This window comes from Urocitellus parryii, chromosome 12, assembly GCF_045843805.1.
Source record: "Urocitellus parryii isolate mUroPar1 chromosome 12, mUroPar1.hap1, whole genome shotgun sequence".
NCBI classification, from domain to species: domain Eukaryota; kingdom Metazoa; phylum Chordata; class Mammalia; order Rodentia; family Sciuridae; genus Urocitellus; species Urocitellus parryii.
The window spans coordinates 11,048,914-11,075,395 of NC_135542.1; the positions used below are offsets into that span (position 1 = coordinate 11,048,914).

Consider the following 26,482-nt stretch of genomic DNA (forward strand, 5'->3'; position numbering starts at 1 on the left):
TTCATGTGTGTTTCCTGTATGATGGCCACTTTTTGGTGGGATTCAATGTATCTTTTTCTGTATCCCCAAATTCTTTTCTTAACCAATCTCAGAACCTTAAATTTGCTTTTCTTTTTCTTCATAAACTAGTATTGAACCTAGGGATGCTTTAACACTTGGTTACATCATTAGCCCTTTTTATTTAAATTTTAAGACAGGACTTTGTCAAATTGCTTAGGGTTTTGCTAAGTTGCTGAGGCTGGCCTCAAACTTGGGATCCTACCACCTCAGTCTCCTGAACCACTGCAGGATGGGCCGCTGCACCTGGTTTGTTGTTCCGTTTGTTTCTTCAGATCTTCATCATGCAGACTGTGCTAAATACCTCTTTAAAGAGACCTTTTCAGACTGCCTTTATCCAAAATTGGTTTCCATTGCTCTCCAGTTGCTCTCTATCCCCTAATCCAACTTTATTTCTCTTGATTACATTTATCTGTAACAGAACTGATATTATTTTTCTGACCTGTTATTTTGTCTGGCCATGAAATACAAATATCCTGGAGCACAGACTTGAATCTTATTGATTGCTGTATCCTGTGCCTGGAACTTTACCTAATACACTGTAGATGCTCAATAAATATTAGTTGACTGGGCAAATAAGTAAAATGTTTTTGTGTTTGTACATCTGAATGTTGAAATATTTTTAGTCACATGCTAATTTAACACAGTCGTCTTAAATATTTACTTTTTAATGTGAAATGGGCCACATTCTAGGCCTAATGAAGTATAATAATCTCTAGAAGATAGACTGGGGATCTGTTTATTTTTGTGAAAGCTCAAGTGAGACAATGCTTTATATATAGTGGACAGTAATTGCACCACTGTATTATTGGTGGGATTGGGACAGTTAGGGAAAAGAGATGTTCTGGTTATCTTGTGTAAACCACAAGATAACCAGAATATGTGGATAAAATCCAGGTCTTAACGACTTTGGCACGTTGAAGTTTGTTAAAAAAAAAAAAAGGCAGGTGGGTGGGCAAATACTTTGGCACAACTTGCAAAAAGAAATGAGAATATGCATACGTAACAGATGTACAATTCAAGTGACAGGGATTTGTTTGAAAACTTACAACCATACATTAATGTTTTCTGAACACATGAATGTGATTGTCACCAGAAGAAATCTTCAGATTTTATGTGCTGGAGATAATGATTTTAGTGTGTGGAATCATGTAACAGTTTTATAAGGGACCTTCGTTTTCATCTAGTTTAGTCTCTCATTTTGCAAATGAGGAAATGAGGCTAAGTGAGGTGAGTTGAGTTGCCCAAGATCACATGACTTTTCAGTGTTAACCTGCACCTGGAAACCAATTTCTCATTCTAGGATTGCCACCTATTAAGGTTGAGCAAGGGCTGGGGAGTGGTGCAGTGGTGGAACACTTGCCTACCACGCTCTAGACTTTGGTTTTGATTGGATTCCCAGCACTGTACCAAAAAGAAAAAGAAAAAAAAAATGTTGTTTGAATAAGACTTTCACAAGACTGGACCTGAATCTGAATTTTGGCCATTTTCATAGCTGCATGTGATTTTGGAAAGTTAACTTCATTTCACCAATCTGATTTGTTTTTCTTTGAAATGAGGATTATATTACTTGGTAGGATTGTCAGGAGTAAACTATAGTATAGAATACAATGTTAAAGCATTCAGATATTTCCAGGCTTTTTTTGTAGTTGTTGTTTTTGTATTTCTGATCTTTACACTATGCATAGAATGTAACAGTGAACATTGATTTTGAAAGGGTTCCACTACTCAATATTAATTGGCCTAAAATTAATGCTATTTATAAAAACTTTTATCAGGGACATTGAATGAATAATAATTTGTTATTTAAAACCTTAGTAGAACTTTAAGGAAATTGCTCTTTGGCACATGTTCCTTAAAAACCTCATTCGAACCAACACTTTACTTTTTTCTATTGGTAAAGTCACCTATGAAGCCATGAGCCTCAGAAACACTGTTTTATTTATTTAAGGTCCTCACTAAAAGATTTGTGGGTAATGATTTTGTTGGCTGGAATATTGTCATTTTCATTCTCTTATTAATTTAAAAGTAATATGTTCAAGAAGGATGTGTAATGAGGGTTTAGGGATGTTAATTTTATCTGCTAACTATTTGAATTGGTCCAGTCTATTTATTTTCATTAGGTTGTGTGTACTGCTGTGGGAAATGAAACAGTCATTAGACTTCTGAAAAGCTCTTTTAGTTCTGACACTCCCTGGGGTGTGACATTGATTGTAAAGATGGAGGGTTGGATTTCCCTTAGTCTATTTTTGTTTTTTTCATTTTCTATTCTTATTCCTTGCCATACATTAAGGACATTCTTAAATGAAAACTTACTGAAGGGTGAGCAATAGAGAAAGATTTGTTAGGAAGAATTGTGAGTTGGAAAAATTTTATGGGTGGAGCAGCCTCACCGGATGCTGCTTCCTTCCTGCTTTGGGATAAGAAATGGTAATGTTAATACTAATAACACTGGTAATAGCTGACATAATTTTTTTTTCTGTTCAAGGTACTTTTCTCAGTCATTTATAAATTTTAATTCATTTAGTCTCCACAACAGCCCTCTGTTGTTATCCCTGTTCTACATATGAGGAAACTGAGGCTTTGTGAAAATAAGAAACTTTCTTGGGGTCCACATAACTAACTAGTGACAGAGCTAGAATTTGAACGCCCTTCATCTTGCTTTGGTGTCTGTCATCTTAGTAAATGAGTGGTATGTGTGTGGAAGGAAGTATTGCTGCCACATGCATTCCATGTGTGCTAGAGAGGTAGACTCCAGGAGGGAGCCTGTGATGCATTGAGTTTGTCAATTAATTCAACACATACTTACTGCACATCTGCTTTGTGTAAAGGATATGAAAACAAGACAGGGAAGATTCCTGTCCACAAAGAGCATATGTTACAGGGGGGAATTGACAGTAAAGTAAACAAATAGAGAAGGTAATTTCAAATTACCAGTGCTATGAAGAAAATTATCTGCTGCAGGCAGTATGTCACACAGTGCATACAGATTTCATGATTTTGGACACTATCTTCCAAATATTTTTTTTTTGTAATTAACTCCACATTTGATGAATTAAAGGAGCATCTTACATATAAAAAATGAATTTATTATGTAAACCTTCATAGCTATTTGTTTATATTGTTTTGAGGTTGTAAGATGGGAGCATGCTTTACTACTGAAGAATTAGAACCAGAAAGAAATACTGTTTTGAGAGAGAGAGAGAGAGAGAGAGAGAGAGAATGAATGTGTGTGTATGTGTGTGTTTAGAGAGAGAGAAAGAAAGTGGTATGTGTGTGTGTTTTGAGAGAGAGAGAAAGAAAGTGGGGTGTGTGTGAGTGTGTGTGTGTTGCTAGGGATTAAACCCAGGGCCATGTGCATGCTAGGTAGATGCCCTACTGCTGAGTTATAGCCCCTATTTTGAAAAATTTTTTAAATCTCAAAATAAGAGCAGCCACCAACTACTAGGTATGCTGGAAGATACCATGCCAGGATATGTCTTGATAGAGTAATCCCTAGCCACTGTCCTTAGTACACTGTCAGCAGTTTTTTTTTTTTTTTTTTTTTTGAAAGTTAGGGCTACCACATGGTAGTCTATATATCGTCTCCCCCCACCTCTATTTTTATAAGGGTCCAGGTCAGGACCCTCAAATTATATACATTACTTGAAAGGAGTTCTAATGTCATCATGTTGTACAGCAGCTTTCATATTGAGGGCTTCCTATGTGCCAGACTTAGATCATTGTTACTCTTTTATTTGTTATTTGTAAGAAAGAAAAAAGCCGAAACAGCTAAAGGGTGTGAAAGCCAAAGTCAGGATTAAAGTTGGGTCAGTCTGATGATATAGTTTATGTGATTTCACCTTTTTTTTTTTTTTTTTTTTTGAATTTTTAAATATTTATTTTGTAGTTTTCGGCGGACACAAGATCTTTGTTTGTATGTGGTGCTGAGGATCGAACCCAGTGCCCCCCGCATGCCAGGCGAGCGTGCTACGGCTTGAGCCACATCCCCAGCCCTGATTTCACCTTTTAATTAGATTGGTTTTTATGGTTCACTTCATGCTGAAGAATTTGCAAGAGCTTTCAAACTTGAGCTTCAGATAGGCTGTGTGTCTTCATGCAGTGCAAGAACAATGAACTCTCCAGGTTTTCCAGTTCCAAATTTAATTAGTTTTCAAAGATTGTATTTCAAGTGGTAGAGGGAAGAGTGCTTTAAGAGTATGTGAATGCAAAGTTAATGGGTTCCTGACTTATCTTTTGACTAACTAAATAGAGGATAGCTAGCTATTTTCTACTTAAATAACTTAAATCCTGTTAAGCCCCAAGTTTTCATTTCTGTGAATATTTCAACAGAGTTGACACAGGTGTATTAAAATAACAAATAACGTTGGAAGTAATAGTTTAGAGCTTATTTATCATATTAATATCTAATTATAATTATGAAGTTATAAAATATATATATAATATTTAAGTTTTCATAGGAGGTCCACATAGGATGTGGAACCACATGGGTTAATAGGATTGGAATTAGTTTAGGAAAGTCAGAGATTAACTTGCAAAAATGATTTTTTAGATTTTTGTGCTTCTTACTGGATTTGGGGTTCCTATTGTACTGTACTTTAGCCTTTAATTTAGTATTTTTTATTTGTCATTTTATAAGGTCACTTAAGTTCTTGAATCTTTGCTTTAATTTAGAGAAAGTAAGTAAGTGGTAGATTCCCGTCTGTCTAGTTGTTTCACACCACCATTTTATATAGATTTATAAACTAAATGATAACTATTATTTAGTTTTGGGGATCTTTAAAAATCTTCCATTGTGAATTTTGAATTCATTTTATTCAGAAGTATATTTTTAATTCTCCACATGTGTTGAGCACTGGAGAAGTGGTTTAAATATAAAATTTAAAGTAAGGAGTGTTTTAAATATAAAATTTCTACTATATTCTGGAGATTTAATATAAAAAAGAATGTAAATCTCAATTTTATATATCGATTATATCCAAAATAGTATTTTGGATCTAATGGATTAAATAAAATATTACTAATATTAATTTCACTTTTTTTTAAATCCACTGAACTACATCCCTAGTGCCTTTTAATTTTTCATTTTGAGACAGGGTCTTGCTAATTTCCCAAGCTGGCTTCAGACTTGTAATACTCCTGCCTCAGCCTCCTGAGTTGTTGGAATTATAGGCATGCACTACCATGCCTGGCTTTTTAAAAAATGTTTTTAATGAGGCTCAAGAAATTTTTAAATTATATATTGTGCATTGTGGATTTCATTTCTGTTGGACATTGCCAGTACATGTAAAAAGCATGAAATGAATACTGTGCTTCAAGAATTTATCAATAATTAGACAAACCGCGCGCGCGCGCGCACACACACACACACACACACACACACACATGCTATTAGTTTGTTCCCCACACCCCCTCTTCTTTCTACAGAAGACTGAAACCTAATTAGATGTCGTTATAAAAACATTTAAACACTTGGACACACATTGCTTGGGCTTAAGGAAAACTGTTGTTGAATAACAAGGCAGATTCATAAGGCTCCTTTGGAAACTTCCCTCGGGTACAGTTGTTAAGGTGTGATTTAGAGCATTCATTAAGATGATAGGTGAAAGAATCAGAAAAGTGAAAATGGTTTAACATGATACAGCAATGTAGGATACAACATCACTTTAGTTAATCACATTTCTTTTTTATGGGAAAGCATACATCATACTGATTTTGATATTTCTTAAAAGTTTCGGATGTTTAAGATGTTTGCTATAGTTTTACTCAGAATAAAATAATTTCGAACAGTTTTTAAAATGGTGTTTCTTAGTTTTTGTTTGTATTGATGAATTTTATTTTTTGGCCTTGATGAGGTTTTATATTATGGAATTGAATGAGATTAACTTATTTAATTGACTTTAAAATTTTTTTATATTTTAATTTATTTTAATTAGATATATATGACAGCAGAATGCATTTTGATTCATTGTACACAATTGCAGCACAACTTTACATTTCTGTGATTGTACAGCATGTAGCGTTGTACCATATGTGCAGTCATACATATTTAATTGACTTTTTAAGTGTTTTCTTAAATAAAAACTAAAATTGTTAAGCCTCATAAGAGCCACGTCTATTATAAGCCCTGCAGTAAGTCTACTTATAGTAAGTATGAGTAATTTATCTGATTACTCTTTTATTATTCTGAAGGAATTAAAAGTTTTTTTAAAAACGAGATATCAGTATTAAGGACATATGTTAAATATGATAAAATATTTAAAAAATTGTTATTTGTAATTTCTGTGTGACTTGAGATCCTTGTTTTTCTTTTAGGCATCTCTTAGAGTAGATGTTTTTGTATTGGTTGACTGTTTCTGGTATCCAGAGGAAGAGGATGTGCTAAGGTCAAATAGCTTTATCACTTTGTGATTTTTCTCCTACCTTTGTTTAATGGCAACAAAGCCAAGGAGAAAGTGAACCAGTGATCTTTAAGTTGGTGTATTTAAGGTATTACTCACCTTAGTGTTCTTCTTTCTCGTACATGAAACTCTTAATGTATTTTAATGTTGACTTTACAGATCCTTCTGCTGAGGAATTGAGAAAGCTAATGATGTTACATGGAGGTCAATACCATGTATATTATTCCCGATCCAAAACAACACATATTATTGCCACAAATCTTCCTAATGCCAAAATTAAAGAATTAAAGGGAGAAAAAGTAATTCGACCAGAATGGATTGTGGAAAGGTAAGTTTAACTTTTGATTAAATTCAAATTAGTAAGTTTTTGGAAATATTGAATACTTTTTATTTTATCATACATATTTGATTTAATTGCCTCATAATTGACAGAGTGGAAAATAATGTCTTAAACTCACATTAGTTCCGGTAGCCTAAGATTTGGCATCCTATTAAAAGTAGTGTGTTAGCCATCACGGTGATAATCAACTTAATGAGAGGGAAAATATTTGAAAAATATTTTGTTCAAATATTTATGCATCGATTATGGGCTAAACTGTTTTGTGTATATGGGAAATATCAGTGAACGAAACAAAAATCTCTCCACTATCTCATGGAGCTTACCTTAGTCAATAAACTTAATATATGACCAAAGTTCATCATTTTTTATTACATATTATGTATTTTTTTTAAGAGAGAGAGTATTTTTTAATATTTATTTTTCATTTTTTGACGAACACAACATCTTTATTTTATTTTTATGTGGTTCTGAGGATCGAACTCAGCGCCCTGCTCATGCCAGGCGAGTGCGTTACCGCTTGAGCCATATCCCCAGCCCCTGTTTTTTTTAACCTTTACTCTTGTATGTCAGGATAATGTGACCTGGAATGCTGGAAGTAGGGGTGTGGAAGGAGAGCAGTTTGCAGTATTTTTGTTAGCTTTTACTATGGATTATGTGTGAGAGAGAAATCATTTGTGTCAGTTATTTAACATAATTCTTAGAACATTGTAGAGGCATAATACACAAGAAGCTATTGTTATGTTTATTCTGTATACTAAAATAAATTCCAAAAGTTAAAAAGTGCTTTTACTGCTTTCAGAAAACTAAATGTATCTTATAGACTAAGGGAATTTTAATCCTTGGGGGATTAAAATCAAAGGCCTTTCTTAAGAGCGCATCCCCACTGATCTTGTTTTGTGCTGTGTTCTCATGACCCAGCTACTGTCTGTCCATTACATAGGATTAACATGGCTTTTAGTTTTTTGTCTCCTTATGAAGTTCTCAGTGTAAGAAGTTAGCATCACTCCAGAGTTGAGCTGTGTTGTCAGAGAGACTATCCTGTCATTGTGTTAGAGCCAGAATTTTGTTCTTGAGGTGTTAGTTTGGTTTGGACAGAATGGGGAAACCAGTGGGTGGTAGGGAAGTCAGGGAGAAAGGGTTCTTTCTGGGTGGGAACCAGATTTGCTTTGAAAACAATTTTTTTTTTCATTACAGCTATTTTCTTTACACCTGTTCTTACTGAATGTGGCTAGGGAGATAATGCAGCTGAGATATTAAAAGTTTAAAAACAGGATTTTATTTTAGTCTGGAGTTCTGCTTAGTTATCTGTTTTTAAATAACTGAAAGTGACTTTGAACATTATGATTATATGATGTGTTGACCTCATTTTGAATATGAGAAGGTAGGGCCAATAAGTTTGATTTGCCCAAGAACAGAACAGAATTGAGAGTCCAAGTCCACATTTTCTGACTCCTATTTGGGTTACCTCTTTACCATTAGTTTTGTTACAGATGAGTAGGCCCATGTAGAAATGGATCATTTTGGGCACGCATCTTAATATATAAAATAAATTCTCCAAATGTCTTTATGTCATTATAGCATAGGATCATTTTGGTTAAATCATAGTACTGTTTTCTTTTACTTTTTAAAATATTCTTAATTCTAGATGGACACAATACCTTTATTTTATTTATATGTGGTGCTGAGGAGTGAACCCAGTGCCTCACATGTGTGAGGCAAGCGATGCACCACTGAGCTCCAACCCCAGCCCAGTACTGTTGCAATTCCTGTCTTGTTGATCTTGTCTCAGCAGGGTTTTAAATGAGATTTTGTTATACTTTTAAATTTTAAATATATATGTTATTTAATGGATGATAAATACTATTCTTTTTATAATTAGTTTTTCTGTTTTCGTCTGAGTGGTTATAAAAGGAACTACACCTTAAATATGTAAGGCATTGCTTTCATTAGAATTCCCTTATGCCAGTGTATGTGCCATTAAACTTGAGTTAATACAGGTGTGATCGTAGGGCCCTAATATCCAAGAGGCAGGGGAGTCCTTTAATGAGACATCTCTGTATATTAGTTTAAGTACGAGATTATTTTACTAAAATTTATGCTTTGCAAGTCTTATACTCTTTTATGTAGTATAAATTATTTGTTTTCAAAATTTTGTCATTCTTTTCTTGAGACAACTTTACATTAAGATTTGAAATGTAGTAGAGAAGCTGCTGGCTTGCCAAATCTGAGGTGTTCATGGGAGCGCAGTTTAACACCATAGTCTTAAGTTACTACAGATTGTTTTTGTTTTTGTTAATATTGATTTTTGTCTTGGAGTGTGGGAACCTGTCTCCTATGGTTAGGTTCCCAAGTAGATTGTCTCTGAGTTGAGAGATGCTGGTGATTTATTGTTCCAACTAAAGCCAGTTCATTTGAGGTCTGTTAATAGTACTGGTTCCCCATCAGAGTTTTTCTTTATAAACTCCCAAACTGACTTTAGCATATTTGTCGTATGCTTAACAATACTCTGAAGATCTCATACTTGAAATGGGCTAAAACTCTGATTTCTAATTAGAGTGATTATTCAACTCACTTAAATGAAAGTTGATCATATCTTCAGAGAATATTTGCAGGATTCTAATTTCTCCTATAAATTTTTGCTTTTTAAAAAAATTAATCATGATGTCATTTTACATTTTCTCACGAACTAGAAAATTCTAAATTTATTTTTACTAATGTAAACAATGCAAACATTTCGGGACATCTCTTAATGATTTGTGAGTAATATCTTCATAAAAATATATTCTCGGTTTTAGCTTAACTCCTAGTGTCTGTAGTGAAAACACACGTTTTCATCCTTACTTTTCTAAATACATAGTGTCTTGGTGAGTGGCTGAAATGTTCAGGAACTTGAGGGTGGGCCAAAAGGAGTTTCAGTTTTGAATGCATAAAAATGATTTATTTATTTATTTAGCCTAATGGAGAAAAAATAGGCAAAGAACAACATCTTCTTTTTTCTTGGCACATAATTAGATCCTTTCTTACCTTAAATTCACTTTTGAAGAAGAAGGTGGATACCTGATTGGTTGTGCAGGTGGATATATAGGTGTTAGATGCTGATTTTCTAATAGAGAAAGACTGGGGGGCATTGACTGAGTCGGAACTATAAAACTTTTGATTTTCAGAATTATTCCTGAAACACTAAAAAGAAAACACAGTTATTTCAAACTATAATAGAAACCAACACAGTGAATTTCTTTCTTTTTTTCCTCCTTCTTTTTGGTGCCTTTTTTGTTGTTCTGTGGTGCGATGGATTGGACGGCAGGGCTTTGGGCATACTCTTTCACTTAGTTATATTCTGGCCCCTTTTATCTTAAGTTTTGAAAAATTTTCTAGACTCTCTTTATAACTACCAGTTTAAAGTTGTTCATTGATAGTTGATAGAAATAGAATATGACTCAGAAAACTGTTAGATTCAGAATTTTTTTTCAGAGATAACTTTCCTTTGCTATAGGACAAAGCAAGAATTGAGATTCCCCCAAGCAGATGAATATTTCACTTGCAGTGAACATGTGTCTGATCCATTAGATACAATGTAAAACACTTTTATATATTTCAGAATTTATTTGCAGTGATCAGGAAAAGCTATATACATAAAAAAAAATGTTGTATTTTTTGGTAAAGTGAAAGATTTCTTTATATTAGTGCCTTTGGGTTTTTATCTTTTATTTCTTTTTGGAAGGAAAATGGTAAAAAATGTAAATACATTTTCTTTGTTTTTAGGATAAGCAGGGAAATTAGTAAATGTTAGAAATTAATTCCGGAGAAAATATTTTAAAAGATCTTTTCAAAATATACTTCCAGATAATGTTTCTAGAGTGCATGCATTGGGCTTTATTTCCTTCTGCTAAAGTAGCTCAGAGGATATCTTACTTGAGACTTGTGGTATTTACGTTTGTCTAATTTTATAATAATCTCCATGGGCTTGCATAAGCCTAAGAATTCTTCTGGGCCACATGGCTCTCATTAGGAGCTGGTCAAGGTGTTATCCCTTTGAGTGTGGTCAGTGTTGACCATAGGGAGCACCTGTAGAAGTCTGCAGCACTCTCCATACTGTTAATAGCCTGAAGAAGTGAGTACACTGTTTGGGTATTTTGTCTGGTTTCTGTCTTTTGATTTTACCTCAAATGTGTACTAATCTCTTTGTTATAACTATCCATGATGAAAAGTATTAAGTTAAGATGGGATTCTATTTTAAGTTATTAAGTACCTCCACTTTTTGGTAGAAGAGACAGGAGGTGAATTGAGATAGACAATACTGTAAGAAGACAAGAGACTTATAGTTTGGCAATTGAAACCAACTTTTAAGGGAGAAGAGTTGATTCAGTAAAGAATAAAAGTAAAGTAATAAATGGTCTAATTTTAGAATTTTGGTTCTAGTATTTGAATGAAACCTATAATTTTGGTTTGGCCTAATAAATCCATTTGAGTAAAATTGAAATGTCTTGTGATTTGTATATTCTTTACTGCCATAGTTTACGTATTTGGATATATTTTAAGGTACTGAGGGTAGAATTATTAAATAATTGATGTAATTGTGTATGTAATTGACATAGTTAGAGGACCTAGGCTGTACCATTTTATGGCTCCATCTTTAGGAGGGGAAAATATATCAGTGTGTTTTTCTGGATTCGAAGTTGTTGACTCAAGTTTTTAAAAATAATTTTCTATAAGATTATTCTTTCAGGGCCCTTTTTTTTTGAGTCACATAGAGTGCCATTTAAGAAAATGAAAGTGTCAAAAATCTTGTATTTATGAGACAAAAAAGTATTTTAGCCTGTTATTTATATGTTCTTTTCCTAAATAATTGAGGGATGACTTAGTATGTATTTTAGGTTTCAGAATCAAAAAGTTTAAAAAAAATATTTCCAAATATTTAAGGACTTGCCTGTTTTAAAATTTGTATTTTTACACATTTGTTGGCAATTTTAAAAGTAGAAGGGGAAATGACATTTTTAAAGATCTAGTAGCCCAAACTCAATTTAAGACAATCTAATCCGGGTAGCTTTCTTTGGTTAGGAAGTATGACAGGAGTGCCAGTACCACCTAGTATCGCCATGCTGGTGGTGTTCCTCTGGGTGGTGATGTTTGCTGTGAAGTGAACATTTGGGACTATATATGTGTGATACTGTCTGCCTTCTTAAAGTTCAGATGTTCATGTGTCTTTTAAAACCCGGATACACATTTAAATAGTATAAATTACTAATTAGTTTTAATGTTGAGATTCTTTATTTTGTCCTAAGTTCTTAGCTTTAGTTTTCCATATTTAGTAGACTAGCAGGAATGTAACAGAATTTAGGAAAGTTTTTTTTTTTTTTTTTAAATTTTGAGAGAGGGTCTCCATAAGTTGCTGTGGCAGGCCTTGAATTTGCGATCCTCATGATTCAGCTTCCTGAATTTCTGCGATTACAGACATGTGCTACTGTGCTTGACAAGAAAGTCTTAATGATTCTCTGTGGCTTAATAGGGGAATACAGGTAAATATTATAGTCATGAAGTTTAAAAATACTAGCTTAGTGCAACTAGTGCTTGGAGTTTTTCTGATCTGCCTCTGCTTTTATAAGATTATTAGCCACTAATTTAAAAAATTCCAGATCCCTTTGTTTTCATGGGCAGAATTTCTTATCCTTAAGTGCTTAAGTAAGATGGTAGTGTATTGGGGCCATTAAAATGGAGAAGGAATAAACTAGGAAGGCAGGTGGCCTGTTGCTAGTGAAGTACTTCTATGTTTAAGAACACTAATTTTTCGTGAAGATCATTTTCATCGAGTACACAAAGCTAAACTTGGCATTGCTTTCTTGTTTTAGCATCAAGGCTGGACGACTCCTATCCTGCATTCCATATCAGCTGTATACCAAGCAGTCCAGCATGCAGAAAGGCCTCAGCTTTAATCCTGTATGCAAGCCTGAGGATCCTGTGCCAGGTCCAAGCAATATAGCCAGACAGCTCAACAACAGGGTGTAAGTTTGTCTAGTTTGAGAAAACAACAAAGCTGGTTTTTAAAAGTGAGGATGGCTCCTTTTCCTGCTGAAGATAGAAACAAATATAAAACCTGGCTGTTCACTACTAATAAACATGTGGAAATATGTCTATACAGATGTCTGTCCCCCAAATTAACTGTTTTTATGATGTTTCATAAGTAAATGTAAACAAGTTTTTCTGATTGTACTAGATTCTTGTGTTAAACTAACATCTTTTAATTCCTTAGTTTTTCTTGAATTCACATAAAAATAATTATTTCCCCACAGGGAATATTACTTTCTCAAAAATGGAACTAACTTTACCCACTGTATTTTTGTTATGTGCTATGCACAGAAAGAATGTTTTCATTTCTAATTATATTTGAAAAATTCAAAATTTATACATATAATCCTTAAATATATAAATATTTTATACCATTGGAAGTTTGGTCAGTGATCTTCAGTTGTAGAATTGGGAGTGAATTTAGACTTCATTATGTGTGACTGATTTTTAGAAATATATTGATTTAAACTTTTATTGCAATAATCCTGGGTAAATTGGTTTCACAATTAATTGGTGTGTTGTCTTAACTTGTATATGAAGTGGTTCATTATCATTAACCTCTTATTTATTAAATTGCTTGCTTTGGGAGTTGGATATATATTTTTTCCCAAAAGATCAAGAGTCTAATTAACCTGGGAGGATCTGATATCACAACCTTCTGTAACTTTGTTTTTGTAATTTGTTATTTAACTTGTGTTCACTTATAAGCATGTTCAAATGTTTTTCATGTTGCTAAAATTTTTAATTTCTAAAATACTGTCAATGAGTAAACCAAGTAATATTAGTAAATTTTTGCACAAGCATACAGTTTATTTCTTAACCTACACTAATAAAATTAGAAAAATAGATGTTTTTCATTGTTGACAATTTTAGGAAGACATCACATTTTACTTCTTAATATACTTATGCTATTGTTTAATAAATGTATATCCACCAGTGATATTTCAGTACAGCTACTTTGCAGATGTTTATTTTTCTAGTCTGGGAAGCTAGTACAGAAAGAGTGTATATTGATGTATTTTCTTGCCAATATATTAATTTATTTCATGTGTTGGTAATTTCATGTAAACAGTCTTAGTGGTTTTGGCCTGGAAAACTAGATGCTAAGACTTTTTTTTCACTTATCCCTTTTGTTCCTTGATTTTTGATGGGGAGTGTGTGTATATTCAGAATATTTTATAAATTTCTTTGAAGTGCTCTTAATGTGACTTTTCTGCTTCCTTGCTTTATCTTAAGGGGTAGGCTTTCTTGGACATGTGAGAAATAAGATTTCTTTCTTTCTTCTTTTAACTGTTTCCAGTTTTTCTGCTTATTTTCCATTCACTGGGCTGATTATCTGTGAGGATTGGATCTATTCAAAATTGACTGTCATATTCCATGAGATGGTTGGCCAGAGCCTGAGCCAACCCAGAAATGGGTGGTAATGTTTTGCATCAGACTTACATGACCTTTGCTTATTTTCACACCGTCATTACTAATAAACCATGTTGATATTAGGATGAAGGAGTTTAGACCAGGTAATGTTACCTGTGTTGTGGTGCTATGTATGGCACCTCTTCATCTGGAGCCTGAATTGTAATTGGATTAATGCTGTCAACATTTCTAAATAGAATGAATTACTGCTTTTTAATCCAGGTTTTCGTATTTGTTTCTTCGATTATTTTATAAGTGTAGATGAGTTTTGTTGTAGTTTGAGCATTACTAAGGAAACATCTAGAAAACCCAGGATGTGAATTTTTAACATAACTTTTGACATAGGTCCTTCAGTTATAAATCTGTCATTGGATTGCCTTCGGACCATATCTTTTCAATTCCCATTTTCGCTCCCTTCCCTTCACTCCCCTTTGTCTAATCCAAAGTACTACTATTCTTCCCTAACATCCCCCACCCCCAGCATCTTGTTTTTCTTGGTGTAAATTTTACTGAATTATCCCTGTACATTTGCCTGGTTATTACTTTTTATCTATTTATTCAGTAGTTAGCCTCATTTAATAGTTTGTCAGTTTTTCTGTCTGAATTTTAACTGACCTCAAAACTTTAGTCTCACATGTAGTGGTATTAAATGGAGTTAATGTGTGGGACAATGGTTTACATAAAGACTAAATTTAAAAGTAGGAATAAGAATTTTATTTTTTTGCCATGGAGTTGGGGTTGCTGGGTGTTGAACCTAGGGGCACTTTACCACTGAGCTTCGTCCCTGGTCCTTTTAATTTTTTTGAGACAAGGTCTTGCTAAGTTGCTGTGGCTGTCTTGAACTTGTGAACCTCATGCCTCAGCTTGCTGAGTTGCTGGGGTTACAGGCGTGCGCAACATACCCAGAAGGAATAAGAATTCATGTGAAGTTTTTTGCCTGTTTTTGTGGAAGTTATTCATATTCTATTAATAAATATTTATTGCGTATGTCATCAATAAATGCTAAGCACTATGCTTCAGAATTAGATGTTTGTACTTTACAGAGTCTAAATTAAGTTTTTGTGGGAAAAGTAATTGAAAACCGTCCTCTTGCTATATTGGTTTGGCCAAGAATTATCTTTTGTTGAAACAAAAAAAATATAAAGTTTATTATTAAGAGGGAAATATTGAAGTGTTATCACTAAGAAAATATTTAAATGAAAAAAACGTTTTAACTTTAAAGTTGGATATTATTAACTTAAATAAATTTGTTCCCCTACTTTAGAAATCACATAATTAAGAAGATTGAGACAGATAATGAAGTCAAAGTCAATGGAATGAACAGTTGGAATGATGAAGATGCAAATAATTTTAATTTTGTGGATCTGGAGCAGACCCTTTCAGGAAGGAAACAGAATGGAATTCCGCATCCCAGAGGCAGCACTGCCATTTTTAATGGACACACTCATAGCTCTAATGGTGCCTTAAAGACACAGGATTGCTTGGTGTCCGTGGACAACAATATTGCCAGTAGGCTTTCTCCAGACTCTGTCCAGGAGGAGAAGGCTGAGAAGAGCAACACTGACTTCAGAGACTGCACTTTGCAGCAGTTGCAGCAGAGCACCAGAAATGCAGATGCTTTGCGGAATCCACACAGAACTAATTCTCTCTCACCGTCTTTGCACAGTAACATTAAAATCAATGGTGCTCACCACTCCACTGTTCAGGGGCCTTCAAGCACAAAAAGCACTTCTTCAGTACCTACTGTTAGTAAGGCAGCACCTTCAGTGCCATCCAAACCTTCAGACTGCAATTTTATTTCAGACTTCTATTCTCATTCAAGACTGCATCACATATCAACGTGGAAGTGTGAATTGACTGAGTTTGTCAATGCCCTACAAAGACAAAGTAGTGGTATCTTTCCAGGAAGGGAAAAGTTAAAAAAAATGAAAACAGGCAGGTCTGACACAGGTAGATACTTACTAAAATTGTTTTCTTAAGAAGTAGTTATGCTTCATTGTTTCATTCTTATGCTGTCATTGGTATTCTGATCAATACTAATTTATCTATAGATGTCTCTAGGAGTGGCAGATTATATAAGTTACATGGAAAGCTTTCTTATTAAGATATTTTTAATAAATTAGATTTAATCGTGGCTAAGTGAAAATTGTCAGGACATTTAAATATGACACTCTTGGGTTTCTGAACATTTCAGTTCTCATGTAGACCTTATTAGTTGTCAAAGTTTGGAACTGTAAATATAATGTGTTTTATATTCATTAATCTCCTGTAAGAATGAAGTTGATTTGGTAGGGGTAGTTGTTAATTTCTAGATACTTGCATCAAAATGATTTTTAAATAATTAAATATTTTTCATATATAACTGTAATTATGTATAGTGAGATTAAGTGTTTTTATTTCTAATTAGATTGCTTGATTTGTATTTTGTTTAAGAACGCTTTCTTTGTCATCAAAACCAAACAAACCCAATAGAGGTGGTCTATTATGTAGCAGTCATTATAAAGTAGCTTATGGTTTTTATATTAGTTATTTTTGACAAATTATAGGTTTTTGTTTTTAAATCTTTAGGGTAAGAGATCTCAGATTTATAGCTTTATAGCCGTGGTAACTGAGGCACAGAGAGATGCTTACTATCCTAGAAAGTTACAGAACCTCTCCATGTGTCTCTCCCCCCCCCCCCCTCGGTATTTTACTGTATAATTTTAGTAAAAAAAAATGCTTTTTAAACTTACAAATATTTCAGAATAATGTTATAGGTATTCAGTTATCCTTACTTTGTATCTTGACCTTGTAAACTGCTGAAGGTCATTTAATTTTGAAAGCTTCAAAGAAACCTCATGAATTAGTTCTACAGATGAGAATAAAAAGAAGTTTTTACATTATATAATAGCACTTGATATGGTTTATGCATTCTGTACTTACTGGATGTTTAAAACCATTATTTTACATTGTTTGCATTGTGTTAATACTTTCATAAAGCAGAATTGTGATTGTTAAAATTTGCTTTACAAATTATTTCTCCAGGTGACATAGAGGGTAGTAAATAAGTATGTGGCTTTGGAGTTAGATAGATTAGCCTGAATCCAAACTCTGGTTCTGTCATTTTTCTCCTGTAGGACCATGAACTAGGCAACTTGCCTCTCTGAGTCTCAGTTTCATCTGCAGAGGAATGATAGGAATTGATGATGTTTGATTCACAGGATTGTGAGCTTAACAAAGATAAAATGAGCAGTACCTTGCACATAGAACTAGGTAAATGCTGTCAAAGTCACACTTTGGCAGATGGACTGGCTGAACTCTTTCAAGGGATGAGTCTTAAGTTTTTAGAAGCCTATTATAATATTCTAACCCTCAGTAGAAAAACAGATCAAAAGTTTTATAAGTTCAGGGTTCTTATTTCCAGGATCTGTATTATCTTGCAAGGCCAGGGAAATAACCCTAATATTCTTTGTAATCCAAATAGTAGGTTAAAATAACTCTTAATGAATCTGAGTAGCTCATTGTTACTGGAAGCCATTGTTCATAGGAGAGGACATTCATTTTTATCTCCTTAAATGTTATATATGTGATAGAGAACTAAATTTGTAGTCCTTTGTAATGGCACAAGGAGAGAAATTCCATTTGTAAACAGATCTTTGTTTTATAGACTATTCTTAGAATATGTTTACTTAGAATAAGAGCTTGGTAGTTTTAATAAAATAGCACACAAATAATTTTAAGTTAAACTTTTTGACAAACTATTGTAATTATTGACTTTATTAGGATATAGATTAGGAAAAGATACCATGGTATCATGAAAATTGATTTAAAATTATTATTCAAGAAATCAATTTATATCTGTACTTTCAGAGCTAAAGAAACAGATTTCACTCCTATTAAGATGGTAGAAATAGTCTGTAATATATTTTATATTTTTTAAAGATTTTATTTTCCTTTTAAACATCTTTTAAATGCAACTTCTAAGTCAACGTGATCTAATTTTTTAATATGAAAAATTAGTTTGGGGTTTGAATGTTCTCTTTTTCCTTCTAGGAAATATGTCAGTATTGAGTTCACCCAGACATCAGAGCTGTATAATGCATGTTGATATGGATTGCTTCTTTGTATCTGTGGGTATAAGAAACAGACCAGATCTCAAAGGTCTGTATTCTTGTTTATGTTTTATTAAGAAAATATTATTACGAATGTGAATATGTGTGTACGTACGTACGTGTGTGTGTGTGTGTGTGTGTATTCAATCTAAGGGATAACAAAGGGTTCTTTGAAAAAAAATTTTTTTTTTTTTTAAAGAGAGAGTGAGAGGAGAGAGAGAGAGAATTTTTAATATTTATTGTTTAGTTCTCGGTGGACACAACATCTTTGTTGGTATGTGGTGCTGAGGATCGAACCCAGGCCGCACGCATGCCAGGCGAGTGCGCTACCGCTTGAGCCACATCCCCAGCCCTTGAAAAATTTTTATTCAGATTTTCCTTGGCAAAATCAGTTCCTGCTTCCAAACTTTCTGAATTGTATTGCCTAGAAGTAAGGTGAAAAGAAATTAGAAACTTTTCTCCAGGTAGAGATGAAGAGGATTCATTTTCAGCTGAGGGATATGTCCTCTAAGACTGATAGAGGCAAGGCCCTGCCTTGGGCATTTTCTGGAATTTTTTACTCCTTGTTAATGAAAATTTTATGGTAACCTGTATCTTTGGCACAGGGATCAGCATACTGTCTTGTGTGCAAATAATTTGATAGTAGTGTTGAAGCAGGTGAACACGCCAGTGTTTTGGTTGTAGAATAATTTTGTATTGAGTACAGCTAAAATATATTAAGTTACTTGGGCAGGGTTTGTTTTAATGAAATTTCAGATGTTTGTGAACTAGTCATTACTTCTAAGAACATGTATTTTAGATTTTTCAATAGTTACCTCTGTCTGAAACAGAGAGCTATATTAGCATTTTCTTCTGAGATCCAATTCTTCCCTTCCGTAAGAGTCCCTAATTATGGCACAGAAGATTCTGGGTTAATATCAAAGCTTTATCTTGGTCATGGGTAGATGCTGTTTCAGTTCTGAAGGAATTTTTAACATGTTAAAATTTTGATTTTTAACTTAGGAATAATTTTTAATGTATTTTCTTGTGCATGCTAATCAGAAGCTCTCCAACTGAGTTATCTCCCAGTCTCCCCTTTTTGTACCCTTCACAACAACTATATTTAATAAATATATAAAAATCATCTGTGCTAAAGCTTTACTACAACATGGTTACTCATGGAAAAGGAAGTGATAAGTAAAAGTAATTTTCTAACTAAAGCAAAAACTGAGGGACTATATGTATGCTTGGGCGAGGTAGGCTCAGATTAAGATCCTATACATATGAATCAAATTTATTTCTCTTACTATAAAATTGAATAGATGAGTGTAGATGTTGAACCTGCTCTTTGGATACCAGAAATATAAAAAGTGTGTGTGTGTGTGTGTGTGTGTGTGTGTGTGTGTATGTATGTATATATATATACATACATACATATACACAAATACATATATTAAGGTTTTCTTTCCCTCCTCTAATCTGAGTATCTGGTTTGAGTTGTCTGTTTTCTACCATAAGAAACCTTAGAAAGCTAAGTGATGTTGCTTTTAGGTTAAATAAATATATCAAAGTTGTCTTCAGTAGTTTACTTTTCAGGGGAGAGCTAAGGAACTTAAATGACATTTTCATAGTGATTGATAGTAATATTCATTTCTTAAGGGATTAATGCCTGAAGGAGAAAAGTATATATTAAAAATATATGAAAATTTTTTCTTTACATGCTCTTAACATTTCTATGCACTTAGATGTAAAATAATTTAATCTTTTCCTCACAGGAAAACCAGTGGCTGTTACTAGCAACAGAGGCACAGGAAGGGCACCTTTGCGTCCAGGAGCTAATCCCCAGCTGGAATGGCAATATTACCAGAATAAAATCCTGAAAGGCAAAGCAGGTACAGATGAGCTCTTTGAAGTCATAGTGCTCCTGTGGACGACTTCGGGATTTTGCTGTTGATATCATTTTAGAAATGAAAGCAGAATTACAGAATCTAGCTTTTTCATTTTCAGTCAAAACAAAATCTGAATACTACATAACTGGCTTGTAGTTAGTTAGGCTTTGTTGAATTGGATGGTTATATTTTCCTGGAATAGAGAGAAGACTGTTTTTAAAATGTGATTTATTTGCTTTTATATATTAAGATGGGGATGAAAATTATGGACATGCTTGAGAAACTTTTATGTGACTTGAGACTGAATTACTAGTAATTTGACCCCTGTATCACAGTAAGAACACTGAAGTTTGTTAAGATTCAAATGAGGAAGAGGAATAAGAAAGAGTAGAACTTTAATTTATTGGAATAAGAATGTAAATACCAATAATCATTCTTCATGTCTTTTATTGAACCTATTTCATATGAGCAACATTTTCTTGCCTCTTTTGGCTTTTATTTAGATATTAATAAACAAAAATCATAAATTTTACTACTCAAAATACTAAGATTTTTATGTATCTTTTATTGCCCCACCCATAAATTCCCTGAGAAAAAGTCTAGAAATTTCTTCAACATTGATCAATTTCCTCATGTATGTCTTGCAAAGCTCCCAGTTTTTAAAAATTAGTCTTTCAGGAAAATCTTGATCAGAAAGTATATATACAAGTGATACAGAAGGCATGCACTTTGATTTTATCCCAATTTTTTTCATTTCCCTAATTTGTCAGTCATTAAACTTTGGGCTTATTTTAGAAAAGACCCCTATTAAGGCAAAAGGAAAGTGAGTGGGCATCTCTAAGGACCTTTATTGGGATTACAGTCTTTTTTATTGGTTTGGTCACCTGTTTACATGGTATGAATGTGAAAAAAAAATTGTAGATAACACATTTATGCTTGGTATGTGCAATATTTTCCAAGTTTTCTTGGATTTTTTTCTTGATCTAAGTCTTTGCAGAGATTTTTGAGATTGTAGGCTTTTGTGTGTCATGAGTAGATCTTGGGGTAGCTCTTATTGAACTTGTATTGTGGTATGGTTAGTTTCTAAGTATTGTTAGTGTGGTTTTGTAGTAGGTTGTTTTTGTTTTCTATATTTTCTACGTGGAATTGTTAAAAGATGAAATCTTTAGTTCTAGAAAATAAGTAAGTAGCCTAAGGAAGTGTACCATACTTGTCACATATTGGGCACTTAGTAAATGCTTTCTGAATGTCAAAAGAAGAAAACAATCCCAGGTGTATATGTTCGGTAGCATCACTTGGTTATTCAGTGCTCAGAGTCCTCGGTGGGTGGAGTCTTGAGTTTGCTACACACGTCCTTATTTCAGCTCTCTACATCTAGAGCTTGACCTTGGCAGGTACGTGTTCCTTAGGAGTAGCTGTAGCTGGTCCTCCTTTGTCTTTCCTTTCATCACTGTCTGACCATACGTTGTTTATGAACAGAATATTGTCATTGGTTACTTAATTATCTTCATCAATTTAGCCACTGGATTTTCATAATGTTTAATGACCTTTATAATTCACACACATCCCCTTCACCTCTATGTGTGGGTGGTATATCAGAAGGCAAAAAATAGGACAAATACTTAAAATCTCACTTGCTATTGAACACTGTGAAAAATAGATTTTTTTCTTACTGGAAGAGATGAATATGATACTTTGATGTTATAATCTTGCTTTAACTTGATGTCATTCACTGTTATATCCTAAGCTTTTTGACCTATTAGGAGCTTACCAAAATATTTATTACATAAGGAAAGGATTAGATTGTCCTTTATTATAATAAAGTAAGTTTGCAATTAAGCTTGCCCTTAGAACTTGTTTTTTCCAATACCTCTGTTCCTCTTTCCTTGTTATTCTCCAGTCTTTCTTTCTCGGGTCATTATTAGACATGACACCAAAAATTTAAAAAATATTGAGGATCAATTTAGGAATTAGAATCTTTGGCTTCTTTTTTGGAAAAATAAAACAGTTCTAATGTTTTGGCTTGTATGTCTGTGCAGAGGTTTAGGACAAATAAGCATCTTTAATCCTTTTTAGAAACTTTGGTTTCTTTATTGTCATATTCAGAAACATGAATTAGACCAGTGTAACCAGGGGATCTTATCCATCTGTGACTTCCTTTGGAAGCTGCTTCCTGAATAGTACTCTGTAGTGATGTCTCATTGATGATCTCATTATTTGGAACCTTTTAGACACTAGATTTCATGATTGGGGCCTTTTACCCCGCTCCTGGATTCCTGGGATGGAGATGTTTTCTATCCCTTCAACAGCTTCAGTTTTCATTCTAAAGAACAACGGTTTTTAAAGTCATATTAGTAATAGATTTATTCTCAGCGATTTCTTTTTCACAGACTTGGGTCCTGGCCTCTGATTTCTCCAACCGTTCCTCCACATTCTCCATGTGCCCGTCTAGTTTGTCAAGTTTTGATGAGCAGTTCTCTACTTTGCCCTCCAGTGAGGACAGTGTGTCCCTGCATTTCCCTGAATCTCACATGAAGCAACTCACTCCGCTGGTGGAGGGACCCACGCACTCTGCTGCACTGTGGAACAGGTCAGCCAGCCCAGTGAAGAGGAACATGATGGTGCTGCCTCTCAGGCCAGGGCATTGGGGGCGCATGGACCACACTCTGTTCTTGCCTCAAGCATGAGCTTTCTATAACTTCCAGCTGAATATTTTAGGTTAACTAGCCCCAGTAAAATAGTCACATAACTCCCCAACTTTTAAGGCATAACTCATGGTTACATTACTGTGGCTGTTCAAGCTTCCATACTCCTTGTTTTGGTCTAGTAGCACCCTCTGTTGGACTGTCTTACTGACAGTCCTGAAATTCTTACAGATTAGAATAATGGACTGTTATAGAAACACTGGATAATCTGTTCTACATTCTGTCTTGAATTTGTAACTGTGACATGTTACTCACTTTTTATCAGAAAACCTAGCTCACATTACATACTTCGCTGTTTTTATTTTTTGATGCAAGTAGGATTTGACCCTATTAAGATGCCAGTCATGAGTGTGATTTGCATTTATGCTGTGCGTGCATGGGTGTTCCAGTCCAGAAGTGCCTCGGATGAGTTGCATAGTTAGGTAAAAGACGTTAATGATTACCAGTTAAACAAGGAAGAGTTATTTTAGCCCATGAAGCCAAATACCTTGCTGTGTTTTTCTGGTGGTACATTAACTTGGCTGAGTTTTTATGGAAGATTGAGTCTTTTAAATAAACAGAATTGTAGGATTTGTTAGGTAATGTATTGTTGCAGGATACTCAAAATAGGCTTTATAGAACTAGAGGAAGTGGTATATCTTGGACTTAGTTTACTGACCATTTGTTGTTGTTGTTTATAAAGGAGATATGACTGAGATTGCATTTGTAGAATGTGGTGTGTGTTTACAGCATACTCTTCTTGTAACCTAATAGTGTTATCCGGAGAACCATGACTGGAGTTGTATTTTAGTCTGTTAATTACTGGGGTATGTGGTAAAGGAACTAAAGTGGCATGTAACCAGTAGATTTTCTAGACTGTGCTTTTATGTTCTGGTGTAAAGTGGTAACTTTGTTTTGGATATATTAGGCTAGACTTGTGTTCTGTAAAGCAATAGAAACTCTGATCACACTTGAATGGTTTTTACTTGTATGTGCATTTTTATACCAAAAGTAGAATTGCCTGAAAGGGGAAATACAGCCATGAAGCTCTTTTACCTGATGTGTATATAAAATAAAAAGCTTAAATTTAGGATGAAACCTCTTTATTGTTTTGGCCTATTCAATTATTGTTTGATCAAATGGTTGGTAGGAATTTGATGATTGTTGATCATATTAATTTGCCTTTAGTTCTGCAGATAGTTTTTTTAAGAAACGGAAACGTTCTGAGAAATGCGTGTTTTCCATTAACTTTTTCCCCACTACGAAGAGCTGTGAAGTCTCTCTAAGGCTGTAGTTGGGGAGTTTGTTTCCCTGATGACTTTTCATCCTTGTCTTCCTCCTGCGGGTTACAGGATAGTTATATTTACCTCAGTGTATTTTTAAAAATTTCTATTATTAAAACAGGACACATTAAACTTGTTATTATAAGTTTTTATCTGACTGCTGTTGAAGAATACAATGGAAGCAAGTAATTTTAGGTTGCAGAATTTTATTTTATTAAGGAGATAAAAACAAGTAGATATAACCATATTAGGATTTTACTAAACATTTGTATTTTAAATAATGAAAAATAAATTTCTTGAATAAAAGTTAAGAAAAATCAATTTTTAACATATAGTCATTAAATTTTGTTATTTTAAAGCAGATATACCAGATTCATCAATGTGGGAGAATCAAGATTCTGCACAAACAAATGGAATTGATTCTGTTTTGTCAAAGGCTGAAATTGCTTCTTGTAGTTATGAAGCCAGGTATGTAGAAATACTAAGTGTGTTGTCTTTCCTAATGAATAGTTGATTTAATTATTTTTATATAATTTTTGGAAATAGATTTGGAAATGTCAGACCTCTCATTTGAATGTTACAAAACATTATGAAGTGTTTTTAACCTTAATTCCTTCAGTTGCTCATCTACCCCTATCTTCCATGCTAAATAACTTTAAACAATTTAACAATCCCTTATGAACCTGTAGATCCTGCAGTGGAAACCAAAAGAAATTGGGCACTGTCATTTTTATTCTCTTTTAAAGCATGGAATTAAAGAATTAAAAAAATTTTAAAATGGGAGAGAGCCTTCATATTTATCTACTGAAATCTTCCCTTTTATAGATAAGGGAAACCCCTTGTAACAAAGCTGATAATTGGTTTGTCGTTATTTAAACTCTATTGCCAAGCTGTGCACAGTGGTACACACCTGTAATCCCAGCGGCTTGGGAGACTGAGGCAGGAGGATCACCAGTTCAAAGTCGGCCTCAGCAGCAGCAAGGCACTAAGCAACTCAGTGAGACACTGTCTCTAAATTAAATACAAAATAAGGCTGGGGATGTGGCCCAGTGGTGGAGTGCCCCTGAGTTAAATCCCTGGTATCAAAAAACAAAAAACAACTTTGTTGCCTTTTTCAGAAGTAAATGATTTCATGCACTTATACCCAGTAATCATCTCACTTCAAATTGGTAAGAGTGGGGCTGGGGTTGTAGTTCAGCGGTAGAACACTTGCCTAGCATGTATAAGGCACTGCGTTTGATCCTCAGCACCGCATAAAAATAAATTTTAAAGAAAGGTATTGTGGGGCTGGAGTTGTAGAGAAGACGTAGAGCACTTGCCTAACATGAGTCTCTGGATTCAACCTTCAGCACCACATAAAAATAAAATAAAGGTATTGTGTCCACCTACAACTAAAAAATAAATGTTAAAAAAAAAAAGGTGCCCATCTACAACTTAAAAATTTTTTTTAAAAAATGTTAAGAATGTCGTTAATGTGTTAGCACCAACTTTGTGTGTAGGTCTTTATCTTATAGTAATCTTATATCCTTATTACAATCAACTGATTAAATACAAAGAGGAATGTTTATATTCCTTAAACATTAAAAAAATCATGTTTTAATGATCAATTACAGTGGTTGTGAAAATAGAGGGAGTAATAAATTAATTAATGAATCGAAAAAGGAATCTATTTTTTTCTTTTCTGATAACTAAACCCAGACATTTTTGCCTTTATAACACAGCATACATTTATTATTGATGATAACTCTTAAGTATTCAATAATTAAAAGAACAGTCTTAAATCAGTTATATTTTTTCCATTTTCATTCAAAGTTGGGGTTTTTCAAGCCAATCTAATCTGAACAAAAAAAAATTTTGAGCTCAACATTATCTAATCAGAATAGTGTGTTTAAAAATTTGCTGATAGTTTTATTAATATGATATTTAAATTAAAAAGTTCAAACATGCATAATGTAAAATATAGAATATGTTCAGTTCTTTTCTATTATGACTGTCAACCTAGTATTCCCAGGTTAATTTTGCCTTTCTCATTAATAGAACCTTTTTTTTTTTTTTCATTGCCAGTTGATAATGTGGCCAGAGACTTAAACTTGTTTTAACAAATAATAAGTGAAATATCAAAAGCATTTAGGAGCACAGGCAATTCAGAGCTGAGTTTGTATGGTGCTCAACAGGTTGATCTTCTTCACCCACTTGGTTTTAGAAGGGTGACTTGTACTTTTAGTGGCTAGACAGCTGTGTGGAGTATCTGTTGGATGCAGTGACACCGAAAAATAAATGTC

General features: G+C 33.7%; 1 protein-coding gene across 3 annotated transcripts in view; it reads left to right on the top strand.

The window, feature by feature from the left end:
• Rev1 (REV1 DNA directed polymerase) overlaps positions 1-26,482 on the top strand; it is a 68,412-nt gene that overhangs the window by 19,865 nt on the left and 22,065 nt on the right. The window contains exons 4-9 of one of the 3 annotated variants that reach the window (XM_026412575.2): positions 6,618-6,786; positions 12,645-12,797; positions 15,539-16,224; positions 18,307-18,414; positions 20,120-20,236; positions 24,560-24,668. In XM_026412575.2, coding sequence (XP_026268360.2) covers positions 6,618-6,786; positions 12,645-12,797; positions 15,539-16,224; positions 18,307-18,414; positions 20,120-20,236; positions 24,560-24,668 — 1,342 coding nt within the window. Of the gene's footprint in view, positions 1-6,617; positions 6,787-12,644; positions 12,798-15,538; positions 16,225-18,306; positions 18,415-20,119; positions 20,237-22,645; positions 22,824-24,559; positions 24,669-26,482 lie in introns of those variants that run through there. The other 2 variants (XM_077791992.1, XM_026412578.2) reach the window with 2 other exon arrangements.